Source organism: Agelaius tricolor, unplaced genomic scaffold, assembly GCF_023055355.1.
Source record: "Agelaius tricolor isolate 1412-34295 unplaced genomic scaffold, bAgeTri1.0.p SCAF_22, whole genome shotgun sequence".
NCBI lineage: Eukaryota > Metazoa > Chordata > Aves > Passeriformes > Icteridae > Agelaius > Agelaius tricolor.
Genome location: NW_027269282.1, coordinates 13,392,501 through 13,406,016, shown reverse-complemented (window position 1 = coordinate 13,406,016; position 13,516 = coordinate 13,392,501). Strand labels below are relative to the sequence as shown.

The window sequence follows — 13,516 nt, the reverse complement described above, 5'->3', positions numbered from 1 at the left end:
AACAAAAACCAAGGAGGGAAAGGTTTTGGGGAGAGCATCCCCTGCAGCCTCAGGATAACAAAAATAGAGGGGGGAAAGGTTTTGGGGAGAGCATCCCCTGCAACCTCGGGATAACAAAAACCCAGAGGGGAAAGGTTTTGGGGAGAGCATCCTCTGCAGCCTCGGGATAACAAAAACCCAGGGGGGAAAGGTTTTGGGGAGAGCATCCCCTGCAGCCTCGGGATAACAAAAACCGAGAGGGGAAAGGTTTTGGGGAGAGCATCCCCTGCAGCCTCGGGATAACAAAAACAGAGGGAGGGAAGGTTTTGGGGAGAGCATCCCCTGCAGCCTCGGGATAACAAAAACCCAGAGGGGAAAGGTTTTGGGGAGAGCATCCTCTGCAGCCTCGGGATAACAAAAACCAAGGAGGGAAAGGTTTTGGGGAGAGCATCCCCTGCAGCCTCAGGATAACAAAAATAGAGGGGGGAAAGGTTTTGGGGAGAGCATCCCCTGCAACCTCGGGATAACAAAAACCCAGAGGGGAAAGGTTTTGGGGAGAGCATCCTCTGCAGCCTCGGGATAACAAAAACCCAGGGGGGAAAGGTTTTGGGGAGAGCATCCCCTGCAGCCTCGGAGCATCACGTGGCTCTGGAGGAATCTGCTTGATAAACATGTTGTGGTCACGGATTTGTCTCCAAAAGACACCACCTCAGCCCCCATGCGAGCGGGAGAAGCTGTGAATGAGGGAAGTTCCCGCTGTTTTCCAGCAGAACGCTCCGTGCCCTGCGGGGAGGTGTCGGGCCGGGCGGGATCCGCAGCGCTCGGGCCTGGAGCACCCGGCTCTCCCCGGCCCTGCCTCCTGCCTTCATCCCTGCTGGCTCCACAGAACCCACAGAGACCTTTTAGCCTTTCCAGTCAGGAGCACTTTTCAAAATGTGAGCATCTTCCACAGTTTCCCAGGCATTTATACAAACAGAATGGCCCAACCCATGCACTCGGGATATTGCAAAACAATTAAGGTCCGAATCCCTCAGGTACCCGTGGGACCTTCTGAGGCTCCTTTGGGTGATTCCTGCGGGGTTCCCAGACCTCAGGGCCGCCCTCCCAGGCATGGAGCCCCTTCCCCAAGCCCCGAGCTGAAGCAGCTCCAGCTGCTCCATCGCTGCGGCGGGGATGCCCCGGGACACTGGCGAGGAGGAGCAGAGTTCTGCCGTCCTTTCTAGGGCTAGCCCGAACTTTCCCCACCTGCAGCACATCTGGGCAGCTGTTCCCCAGAGGCTTAAGCAGCAGCTGAGCTTGTCCGTGGGCGAACAGAGCAGAAATGACCCCGTGAGGCTGCCCTGAGCAGAGGCGGCTCTGGGGTGGTCACCTGTGCGTGGGGCAGCCTTGCTGGCTGCCAGTGCCCAGCCCAGACCCGGCTCTGACACCCCCAAACACCAGAGCCGGGCTCCTGCCCCGCTGCCCGCAGCCTCCCTCCTCTCCCGACTGCCAAACCCCTTCCCTGTACAAATTAAACCCAAACCGGAGAGTCGCTGCCGTCAGAACCAACCCGGGGCTGAATGTTCCCTGAATTTATAACCGAGGCCAGCACTGATAGGTTTATTTTTCACAAATGTAGCTCCACTCCTAAACCCGGGCTTCACTTCCCTGCAGGAATCTGCTTGACTTGGAAACGGCTACTTTTTTTTTTTTTTTTTTTTTTTTTTCTAAATACCTTCACATCTTGTAGCTGCACATCCCTCACAGAGCTGCTGGAGCTCTAGGAAGTATCCGTGGTAGCGGAGAGCTCGCTGAAGATCTCAGCAGTTATCCCTCCTCGAGGATTAACCAATGCTGCGGGACTTCCTGGGCTAAACTGGGAGAGGGAGGGGAAGGAAGAGCAGAAATAAACAAAATAAAACCTCTCGCAGCCACTCGCGTTCTTTGCGCATCGCTCCGAGCCGCAGCGCGGAGCGGCGGGGAACTTCTGGGAGCCCAGCACGGCCCAGGATGCTGCAGGAGGTGCGCGCTGGGCACCGGCTGCGCCCGGCCGGCCGCGGGCATTAGAGAGAGGAGTTGGCAGCATGTGAGCGGCGCCGGTGTCCCGCGGAGCCAGGAGCGGTGAGTTCCCACGCGGGGCATCCCCGCGGCACAAACTGCGCCGTTCCTGCAGGGGAGGGGAATCCGCGGCTCCGCGCGGCCCGGGCCGGAGCGCGGGGATGCGCGGGACGGAGCGCGGGGATGCGCGCGGCGGGGCCGGGACGGTCTGGACGGGCCGGGCTCGGGGCTGGGGCCCCCTTGCGCTCCCCCCGGGGCCGCGCCGCCGATTCCGCCCCCGCGGGCGCCCCGCGCCTCCCGCCCGCCCCCGCGCAGCGGAGAGCGCGGGGGGGGCGCTTGCGCACTGCTGCGCCCCGCGCACCGCCGGGCCCCCCCTCCCCGCGCCGCGGCCGGGCTGCGCTGCTCAGAAGTGTATTAAAGCGCGGGGAGCTCCGCACTCTCCGCCGCCTCCCGCTCCGCCGTGCGCGCTGCCCTCCGCGCGCCCCGCCACGCCCGCGCAAGGTAAGCGGCCGCCCGCGCGCGGGGCTGCGGGAAGGGGCGCGGGCGGGGGGCGCGCCCGGCGGAGCTGCCGCTTACCTGGGACGGGCCGCCCGCGGGGCTGCGCGCAGCCTGCGCGCCCCGGCGCGGCCGCGGCCGTCCCGCCGCGCGGGGGCTTTGCGCGGCCCGGGCCCTTGCGCGCAGGTTGCGCGGCGGGGGATGCTGCGCGGCCCTGCGCGGCGCGGAAGGGTCTCCGGGGCTTTTTTGGCCCGGAGGGGAGAGCCGAGCGCTGCCGGAGCCGCCGCGCCGAGGTGGCCGGGCTAAAAGGCAGAAAGCAATTAAAACTCCTCCTTTCGGATTAACAACCAAAAATTGATCGATCTGTCAGGAATACTGTTGATTTATGAAAGGTGCTTATTTCCTTGGTATGGAGAATTTTATGTTCTCTAGGTGAAACTGAGTTCACCCAGCTCCAGAGTAGATTGATGTTTTAATAAAAATAAATAAAGGGAAAAAGCTCGCCCGGTCTTTGGGGACATCAACTCTCAAATCGCGGAGTTAGACTAACAAATCAAATCGCATTATCTTTACATTTCACATCTTTTCATCTAAAAAAACAAAAAATTTAATTAAGTTTAAAAATCGCGGGCAGCGCCGCAATCTTTATCACCTCAAACTTTTCGTGTGAGTTTTTAAAAAAAAAAAAAATTAAAAAGTTGAAATAAGAAATAATCGATGGTTGCTGGCGGATGCGCGGGGGGAGCGGGAGGCGGCGGGGCCGGGGGCGCGGAGCGCGGCCGCCCGCGCAGTGTCCTGTAGATGGCACACGGTCCCCACGCTACAGAGCCTTGGCGGCGGCGGCGAGAGGGGATCTGCCGAGGGAAACGGCCAGCCCAGCACTTGTTGTTTACCCAGACCGGGGCGTTCGGAAATTCATTGGAAATTCCAGCCCGAGGGGCGCGGGGAGCGCCCCGATCTCCCTCCGGCCGCCCGCGGCCGCGGGACTTGCGCGGCGGGCGGGATGCGGAGCGCGCTTGCGGGGGCGATGTCGGGGCAGCGCGGAGCGGGGGAGCGGCCCGGGGGGCCCCGGCCGGGCCGGGCGCCCCGACACGTTTGTCTTTGCAATGTAAATCGCGGCGGGACAAATTGCTTATTAACAGTCGGGAAGAAGCGGCGGTTTCCTTCTTTCTTCTTTTCTTTCCCTGTTTTCATTCCGGCATGGCCCCCAGCTACGCTCGGGGCAGCCTCACCGCCCAGCAGTTTTCCCTTCATTTCAATATCCTAAAGAAAATGCAAATCACCACGCTGCGGCCTTTTTAAAAAGTTAAATTAGCAACAGCTTTAAGTGACTCCATTAGCATGGAAAACATACAAATGTTTAATGTGGGAATAGCCCGGCTTTTGGAGCTCCGCGAGCGCTGGGCTGGCGCCGAGCCCGGCCCGGGGGTCCCCAGGCGCGGCACCCCGGGACCCGCACCGGGGCCGCTGACCGGGGAAGGCACCGGGCGGGCTCCCGCAGCTCCCCGCGCCGCCGTCCCGCTCCGCAGGCTTTAATTATGGACAGGAGCGCTGCGGCTGGCGGGGAAACGGCCAGGCAGCTCGGGCCCGAGGGGACGGGGACCTGGCCCCGGTGCGGGTCCCCCTCGGGCCGCGCTGTCCCGGAGCGCTGCGCTGCCGCCGCCGCACCCGGGGCTCTCCCGCAGCTCCGCCGTGCGGGCGAGGGCTGCGCTCTCCCGCCCGGCCCGGGGCTCCGCCGCCGCTCGCCTCGGGGACTGAAGTGCCCGTGACGGCGGCAAGTTTTGCTCGGCCGGTGCGGCGGGGAGCGGCCCGTAGCGCGGGGCTGCGCCCGTTCCCCGCGGCCGCTCCGTGCGGAAGCCCCGCACCGCGGGTGTTTCCCGTGCGCTGGAGGAGGATGTGCCCGGATCCCTGCAGGACAGAGCGAGCCCTGACCACGAAAGAGTTAAGGTTTCTATTATTCAGTCGAGGTCTTGTTAGGATGTAATCTGCATTTTCTAACTACTGCGTAATAAAAAGTGAGAAGTTTTGAGACACCTTTCTTGATTATACCTTTGGCGATACTTTAGGTTTTACATTTAATTTGCATTTTGTTCTTAGTGAATATTGAAGTCTTGAGTGGAGGATTGAATTTTATTAGGACATCTGGACTGACAATATCAAATCAGACACCAACGTCCCAAAGCATGCTAAAATTTCAGAGTTAATTAGAACGAAGTGTGTTTAATTAAAGCCAATTATAATATCTGAAATTATCTGATCGATCCTTGTTTGTTCAGTTGGAGTCAGTTGATATTGTTCCGCCGCACGATGGGACCTGTCCGGCCGCCAGCTCCCCGCGGCCCCGGCTGCGCGCCCGCGCTCTTCCGCGGGGGCGGCCGCTGCTCCGCCCGCGCGGCTCCGGCCGCCCCGAGCCCCTTCCCGGGATGGTCCCGGGGGGCAGAGCCGCGGCTGCCCCGCAGCACCCCCGGGCCGCGGCCCCGCATCCCGCGGGGACCGGGATGGCAGCGCCCGCGCCTCGCCCTCGGGCCGCCGGGAGCCGGGCAGCGCCCGCGGGGACTTTTTACCGGGGAAAAGCTCCCGTTGGGCGCACGGCTAACAGGGTTGGCGCTCGGGCACGGCGGAAGTTTAAGCCTTTTTATTTTTCCTTTTATTTTTTTTTTTTCTTTTAATAACTAATTTTGATGTAACAACATCGGGGCGCAGAGCCGCGGGAGCGCGCCGGGGGGAGCGCAGGGCCGAGAGCCAGTTCGGCTAAAACAGCCCTGCACCCTCAGGGAGCTGCGTGACCCCGAGCCGGACCCGCCGGGCGGCCGCGCAGCCGGGCCTGGGCATGGCCGGGGGGCCGAGCTGCTCCGCGCCCCGCGCAGGCTCCGCAGGGCGGGCAGCAGCTCCGCGGGCTCGGGGCAGGGCGCGGGGAGGTTGTCCCTGTCCCTGTGCCTGTCCCTGTCCCTGTGCCTGTCCCTGTCCCTGTCCCTGTCCCTGTCCCTGCCTCTGGCCGTGCCTGGTGGCCCTGGGTCCTCTCGGCCCCCCGGCCATGCCCGGGCTCGGCTGCGCCCCCGGGACGGCCGAACCGCAGCGCCGGCCCCGTGCGCCGTGCAGCGGGCCCGGGATGCTCAGGAATGCGGAGCCAAGCTCTGAGACGAGCCCGGCGCGGGTGAATCGGTGCCGAAAGGCGAGGGCCGGGCGGCGCGGGGGTCCCGGCCCTTCCCGCACCCCCTGTCCTGGCGGGGCGCTGGGGGCCCGGGCTGGCGGCGGGGCCGGGGAGCCCCAAAGCAGCGGCGGCCCCGCCCGGCTCGGCCCCGCTCCGCTGCTGGGCCGCGTTCGGCCTCTGGCCCGGGCCAAGGATGCACGACCCCCCGCGCAAGGGCCGGGCCCCGCGGCGCTGCGCCCCCGCGTTGGGCAGCGTCTGCCCGGCAAGGAACGGCCTGAAGCGGCGGCCGAAGCGCTGCCGTACCTGAAAACACACCAAAATACCAGTTTGCCCGAAAAGACCAATTTCTCCCTCCTGCAGCACGGGAGTTTGTAGAGATTTGCTTCGGTTACACCGGGCATAAATTACGCCCGGTGTAACCCAGCTCGTTGGTAAGGAAGGCGCCTTCCAACAATAAAAATTGAAATATGGAGCTTGGCGAGCTGCGGGGACCCGGCCGAGCCCCCCGAGAGCGGGGCCGGGGCCGCCGCTCCCCGCTCCCGGCGCAACTTCCCGCTGGGAAAGTTTGTGCGGTGGGAAGCGCGGAGCTGGGCAGCTCGGGGCCGGCCCGCGGCCGAGGAAACAGCGAAATTACCAAAATGACGCTCTCCAACTTGGGTGATTTAAACCGTGAAATGAGAAATAAACAAGAAATAATAATAAGGAAAAAAAAAAAAAAAAAAGCGAAATGATTGAGATAATAGTCCCGAGGGGATTGTCCCGAGGGGGAATAAATAAAATAATAAAGTTTCGGGGAATACTCTCAGGGCGGTGGGAAGCAGGGGATCGGTTTTAAGGCCGGCACAGCGCGGGGCTCCGTGTCCGGCCGCCGTGCGGGGCAGGAGGACGCGCTGCGGGGCGGTGCGGGGGCGCGGAGCGGGGCCGGGCCGGGGGACAGCTGGGCTGCGGCCATCTGAGCGGCTCCGCCGTGACATCTGGGAGCCCGCTGGTGTGTGGCACGCGCATCGCTTGATGTCGCTATTTAAATGCAAATTTGCGGGGGGATCACTGAAGCCTCACCCCGTAAATTCACACAAAAGGGAGACTTGGCGCCGGAGGAGGAGGAGGAGGAGGAGGAGGAGGAGGAGGTGGAAAAGGAGGAGGAGGAGGAGGGCCGCGGAGCCGGCAGGGCTCGGGCCGCCCCCCGCAGCCGCGCACACCCCCCTGCCCGCCCGGCGCAAGGTGCGCGGAGAGCGGGGCCGCGCTCCCGCTGCCCGCACCGGCCCCGGGACCGGGGTGGGGGCCCGGCCGCCGCTTCCCTCCCTCCTTCCCTCCTTCCCTCCCTGGCGGAGCCGCCAGGAGCTGCCGGGGGCGGGCGCCCCGCGGGATGCCGGCCTGCGAGCGGTGCGGGGCGGTGCGGGCAGCAGCAGCAGCAGCAGCAGCAGAGCCCGGGCGGGCTCCCGGCCGCCGGCAGCTCCAGGCAGCCAGAGTGACACACACAAAAAAAAAAAAAAAAAAGGGAAAAAAAAAAAAGATAAAGTTGGTGAATGATAAAGACCGTATTTTCCACGCTTTGGGTGCAGGACCAGATGATCTAGAAAATGAGCTGAAATAGATTCAGGCTCAGAGCCTGTTGTGAGGAGCAGCTGATTCCCCCATTCCTGGCCAGATGGCTTCTGAACACAGATTTGCATTCATTTTCGCTTAATATCGTCCAAAATAGTGGGGCAGCTGCATTTGTTGTCAAAAAGGTTTAAAACTCCCTTTCTTTCTGGGGCAGGATCGTTACCTTATGTGATGGGCTTATGGAACTTTTTTTTTTTCTCCCCTCCTTAGTCAACAGTATCAGATTTAAAAGGATTTGTTTTAAAACCTTCTAATTTGGTAATCAGATTTAAATCGCCTTGGCGCGTGTAATCTGAATTAAAGATACTGTAAATGATTTTAAGCTTTCGTTAGCGGAGGGGAAGCACCAAGTTCGGCGTTGTTCATTTGAGGAAAAATCTTGCAATAATAGCGGCGTTGGGCGTTTTTTACCTTATTTTTAGGAGGGAGCTTTTTGCGGGCTGGGGGCACCCGCAGCCCCCGGCGCCCGCTCCAGGTCCCCAAACGTGTCCGTGCCACCAAATGTCACCGCGAGCATGGCATTGTTTGGGAACTTTGGTATCTCTCTCTGCGCGATAAAAGTGTTTGGGTTTGTAATCTGCTCTACTGTACCTCAAAAGCTCCGGGCTGATTATGAATACAGGAATTTTCTTTCAATTTCTCATGAATAGTTTCCATACACTTTGATTTAAGGTTATTAACATTCTATAGACAGTGGCATCTTTAATATGTGGCGATCGCTTCTAAAGACTAATCTCATTACCCTCAAATAGTCATAAAATATGATTTTATTATACTTACGTATTTAATTAGACGGCCAGCAATGTAATGGATTTTGAGATCGGGTAGAGCAACAGCTTTGATAATTCACTTATCTTTGGCAATAGTCATTAACCCCCAACACCAGCAAAATAGATTGCTTTCTAACACATCCTTTTTTTTTTTTTTGCCCTCTTTTCCCTCACCCCTTGGAGAAAGGGGATCCTGATAACGCAAATCGGACTTTCGATTTTCACCCATTCATTCAGATATGAACGCCGATTTTCCCCTAGTTCGGGAGATATTAACGCGGGGACGTGGGAAATTCACAAAAATAAACACCAAAAAATAAAAAAGAGATTATTTAAAAAAAAAAATAGTACAAGGAAGTCGTAGCCCACACTGGGCGGAAAAGGCTCATCACTTGAGGAGAAGATATATAGATACGACATGCAAATATATAAAAAATATATCAATATGTATAAAATATCAGTATATGTAAGAATATCGGTATATGTAAGAATATCAGTATATGTAAGAATATCAGTATATGTAAGAATATCAGTATATATAAAAATATCAATATATTTAAAAATCAATATATTTAAAAATCAATATATATCAATACATAAATATATATACACATACAAAAATGTATATAAATACATAACGAGAGATGGAAATCTATATTTCTATGGAGATACACAACCACGGGTGGCCAGGGCGGACCCAGAGCCAGGGCTGGCTCTGCGTGCGCACAGCGAGTGTCAGGCACAGGTATCCCCGGCCGTGTCCGCTCCGCATTTATAGCGCGGGGGGCGCACCCGCATCCCCCGCTTTGTCCGGCCCGAGCCCCGCCGCGACCCCTCCACGCGGGTCAGCGCCGCGCGGGGCCGCCGCCCCTCGGGGGCCGAGCCGGGCCCGTGTCGCTGTCGCTGTCGCTGTCGCTGTCACCGCCGTGGCCGGTGGGGTGGGTGGGGGGGGCCGGGGCCGGGGCCGGGCGCGCCGCCGGACCCCGCGTTCCATATATGGGCGTGGCCACGCCCCCCGGGCCACGTCACGGATGACGCCACGTCTCCCGCGGCGGCGGGGGCCCGGCTCCCGGGGAAGGGGCGCGCTCCTCGGGGAGGGAGGGCCGGGCTCTGCGCGCCTCCGTCCATTCCGCGAGCCGCCACGGGCCCGCGCCCCGTTCTCCCGTGTGCCCGGCAACACCTCCGCGGTAATCAGGATTTTTTTTTTTTTTTTCCCCCCCGTTTATTTGTCTTTTGGAGCAGGAGAGCCTTGCCAGAAAGTGGTCGATTCAGCAGTGTCCTGAAGCTTTTTTTTTTTTGCCGAGCCGGTTTTTACTAGGATGACACCACGTTGAGCGCGTCTGCAAACAACAACAACAAAAATATTTATTCTTTTTTCCCCCCCTCCCCCCTTAAAAAAAAAGCCACCTCGCAGTGTCGCCGGCTGCAGTTATACTTTTTCCTTCTTTTTTTTTTTTCTTTTTTTTTTTTTTTTTTTTTAACCACCAAACTGGAACGCCATCCAACTCGCCGCACAGAAGTACTCAGTAAATTGTTTATGTCGTGCCAATACAGGACAGATTGAAGAAGGAAGCAAGACTTGAACTGGGCTTTTCTCCTACTGATCACAGGGAGTAAAGTCATCTCTTATATTCCAGTCGCCAAGGAGAGAGAGAGAGAGAGAGAAAATCAAGCAACAACCAACCCACCCCGTATCTGACATTTCCCTCAATTTTAACCCCTTTTGGTTAGGAGCTGGTTTTGCCCAAATTTGTTTTAATGTTTGGGATTCAGGAAAATATACCAAGAGGTGGGACGACCATGAAAGAAGAACCGCTGGGCAGTGGGATGAACCCCGTCCGCTCATGGATGCATACTGCTGGGGTAGTGGATGCTAACACGGCCGCCCAAAGGTACGTCTGCCAAATCCTCTCCCGGCGGTTTTCTCCTCCTGTATTTCTCATCCCGGCCGTAAATCCCCCCCCCCCTTAACTCCCCCCCCCCGCCCGCCCCGTATCAGTTACAGCCTCCCCGCTCCGCGCCGCTCCGCGCTCCCCGCATCCCCCCGCATCCCCCCGCGGCCGCGGAGCCTGCGCGCCCCTTCCCGCCGCTCTCACCCACGCCTTGTCTTGTTTTCTCCCGCAGCGGCGTGGGGCTGGCTCGGGCACATTTCGAGAAACAGCCGCCTTCCAATCTCAGAAAATCCAATTTTTTCCACTTCGTCTTAGCTCTGTACGACAGGCAGGGACAGCCGGTGGAGATTGAGAGAACAGCTTTTGTGGACTTTGTGGAGAAAGAGAAAGTAAGTCTGCCAGTTTTCTCAATTTTTTTTTTTTTTTGGTTTTTGGGGTTTTTTTTACAATTTTTTAAGCGTAATTGAGTGGAGCGGAGCTCATTCCCAGCACGGCAGCTCTCCCGGCACTCCAGCGGCGCCCACGCCACGTGCGGCTCCCCCCCGGTCTCACGGCCGCTCCGAATAAACCCCGGGGTTACAAACTTAGCGCCGCGGCCCCCGACTTATTTGAAACACCGGGAAAAACGGCAAAACATGACATATTTGCACCGAGCTAATGACATCATCAGCGCTCCACACCAGGAGAAAAAAAAAAAAAAAAAAGAAAAAAAAAAAAAAAAAGGTGACCGTGGGCTGAATTTCTGCAAACTGTTAATTCCGAGCCGCTTCAGGGACGAGAAAAATGGGCAGCAGGAGGAGGGCGATATTTTTCATGCTAAATGTAATTATTTATCGTTACTTGCAGGAGCCAAACAATGAAAAAACTAACAATGGGATTCATTATAAACTTCAGTTACTGTATAGCAATGGTAAGTTGTCGTTCTCTCATTTTTGAGCGTCTGTGTGCCGCAGAAAAGTCTGATTTTTCCTGCCGAGGCCTTTTTTGGGGGGGAGCAGGGGGATAAAGGGTAGAAAGATTTCGAGATTAAAATTACACGCGTGTAAACACGGCTCTTTCCTTGGCATATAAGGAAAACAAAACATAAAGGATCGATAAGTCAATGGTACTTCACATGATTAACCGGTTGGGCTTGAAGTGGAAAGTAAAAAAGGGGATCGATGGCTGCTCGGCCACAGCGGCACTTTTGAGGCACTTTTTTTTTGAGTTTGGGGATTGCTGGTGATTCTCGGGATGGGGTGAGTGCGCAGAGCGGAGCCCCGGCCCGGCGGAGCCGCTCCTCGGGCGCGGAAAACCCGCGGGGGCCGCTCCGCGCCCGCGCCCGGGGTCCCGCGCGTTCCCCGGGGCCGCAGCCGAGGGCCCTGGCTCGGTCCCGGCCCCCGGGCTCAGCACAGCTCCTTCACCGGCCCATTCCTGGCTAATTTTTATCAGTATTGTTTTTGGGGGTTTTTTTAATTTTGAATTTTTCCCTGCAGCCGGCGCGGGGCCGATCCCTGCCCGCTGCGGTTAATTGCCTGACCTCATCCTTTCCTTGTGGGACTGGGGGGGGTTCGCTCCCGAAATCCTGATCGGAATTTTGTCTGTGCTTTGCCTCGGCAGGCGTCAGGACAGAGCAGGACCTGTACGTTCGGCTAATAGACTCCATGACCAAACAGGTGAGAAAGTTTCCGCTTTCCCAAGTTTGTGCTGTGCCCGTGCTGGGAAGGGCGGGGGGCGAGCAAAGCGCGGCTACTTTTAATTGAGCGGAGCGGGTAAATCAGGGAGCTGCTGCCTGAGATCCCCGTTACCGGAGGATATTTGGGAAAGAGAAAGCGGTGTGCTGTTGCTTTTCGAGGCAGCGTTGAGATCATTCAGTGGTGTGTGTGGCATGGAGGACAACGTCATGGGAACAGATGTTTGATATAATTAATTTAGCGAGGGAGAAAGGAAAGGGGAAAAAAAAAATCCCACCGAGTTACCCAGATTTATTTTAAAATGCACTTTTCCCTCTCTGTAACTTTTTTTTATTTTATTTTTTTATTTTTGGCGATATTTTTCCTCGGTGAGGAAAGGGCAGCCCTTTCCCCACACTCAGAAACTGGCCGGGATTAGTCCTTTTTCTTTTATACCGCGACCATCCAGTAAGGCGAGACGTTTATTTGGATTTAAAAGTTAAATGTGCTGAGGTGAAAAGTCATCTTGTTCTCCTCTAGTCCATATTCACCTCTCAGCCCCCCATCTCCATAATTCAAACTCCATGCTCCAGGGGTCACCCAAACCCGTCCATTTCCCTGAGATCAGCTTCTGTTTCTTCCTCAAACCTCTGTCATACCTTGTAAATAACATAATTACAAGCAGTTCCTTATTAAATTATTTAACCTGTCTTGGTCAACTTTTCCGATGATAACTACGTGTTATCAGCGTTGCACCACAGCAATTATAGACACAGAGCTTGGGATTTAATCAACTTTATTTCTTTTTTCATTATTTTAATTTTTTTTTTCCGGAGAGACATTTCACGACTTTATTTTTATTTTTATTTTTTGTAATTACTATTTGTTAAAAATCTTTTGGGGGAATAGGGAGGAAGGTGAGAATGGGGAATAATTTCCAGTGTTCTGGAAATCAGATCCCAGCGATGGAAATTAAAACCATTCCCCCAATGTGCCGCGCTGGAGCAGCGCTGCCGGCCGAGGCTAGCCTGCTCACATCCATTATTTTTGGGAACTCTGCAGCCCCCGAGGCACGGGCAGCAGAGTCCCCCGGGTCAGGGTGGGCCCCGCGCAAGCTGCGCGCACGGCCGCGCTGCCGGCCCGCAGAAACTTTCTGCTCGTGCTGCCCAAAGCCGGCTTGGGCGTAAAAGCGTCCAGCAGTAAAAGAGTGGGATTGCCTCCCGGAGAAAAGCAGAGCTGACAGGCCAAGTACAATTACTCTGACAAAGACGGAGGCGTCGTACCCTTCAATAATTATTTCGCTGGGCTACAGAGCAGCCTTTTAAACTCCGGAGCGCTCTCGAGTTGACAATGTGGGTTTATTTCCTTTGTATACAGCAGCTAAATGTTTTCGGAAATCGCTGTAGTGGTGTAATTAAGAGGCTGACATAGGCAGCTATAAGTTTCGTTAGCGCCGAATAAAGGAGCGGAGAGGATGCATTTGAAGTGCATTTTTATTGTCCATTTCGGCTCGTACCTTTGCGGCAGAAAAAGGGCTGAAAATAAAGGCTTTTAATCTCTCCTCGCTGACGGGAGAGGAAAAAAAATAGCCCAGTAACTGATCAAAGAGTCAATGGCGCTGAACCGACAGTTTATGGATTTCTGTTTGTGCTACAAAATAAAAAATAAATCACTTATAAATACGTGGTTTCATCAGAGGAAAAGTAACAATCACCAGAAGTTATATGGCACGCTGCGACAACAAACACTCGCGGCCACAGCCGCCTTGTTATGTCTGCGCTGTCATCTATGACCCCCTGTGTTTGCAAAACAATACCTGGAGGTGGGCACCCCCCGGGCCCTCCGCCCGGCTCCGCGGGGCTGCGCGGGGCTGGGGCAGCGCAGCGGGGCCCGGGGGGCGCGGGGCGGGGGCTCGGCTCGGACCCCGGCCCCCAA

The 13,516-nt window shown here is 56.7% G+C and overlaps 1 protein-coding gene across 5 annotated transcripts in view; it reads left to right on the top strand.

Moving 5' to 3' along the window:
* The first annotated feature begins 9,144 nt into the window (after window positions 1-9,144).
* The window catches only part of EBF3 (EBF transcription factor 3), a 122,829-nt gene continuing 118,457 nt past the window's right edge, over window positions 9,145-13,516 (top strand). For all 5 annotated transcript variants that reach the window (XM_071446129.1, XM_071446128.1, XM_071446127.1 and 2 more), the window contains exons 1-4: window positions 9,145-9,929; window positions 10,162-10,318; window positions 10,776-10,839; window positions 11,529-11,584. In XM_071446129.1, the coding sequence (XP_071302230.1) occupies window positions 9,796-9,929; window positions 10,162-10,318; window positions 10,776-10,839; window positions 11,529-11,584 (411 nt within the window). In that variant the 5' untranslated portion in view covers window positions 9,145-9,795. The remainder of the gene's footprint in view (window positions 9,930-10,161; window positions 10,319-10,775; window positions 10,840-11,528; window positions 11,585-13,516) is intronic.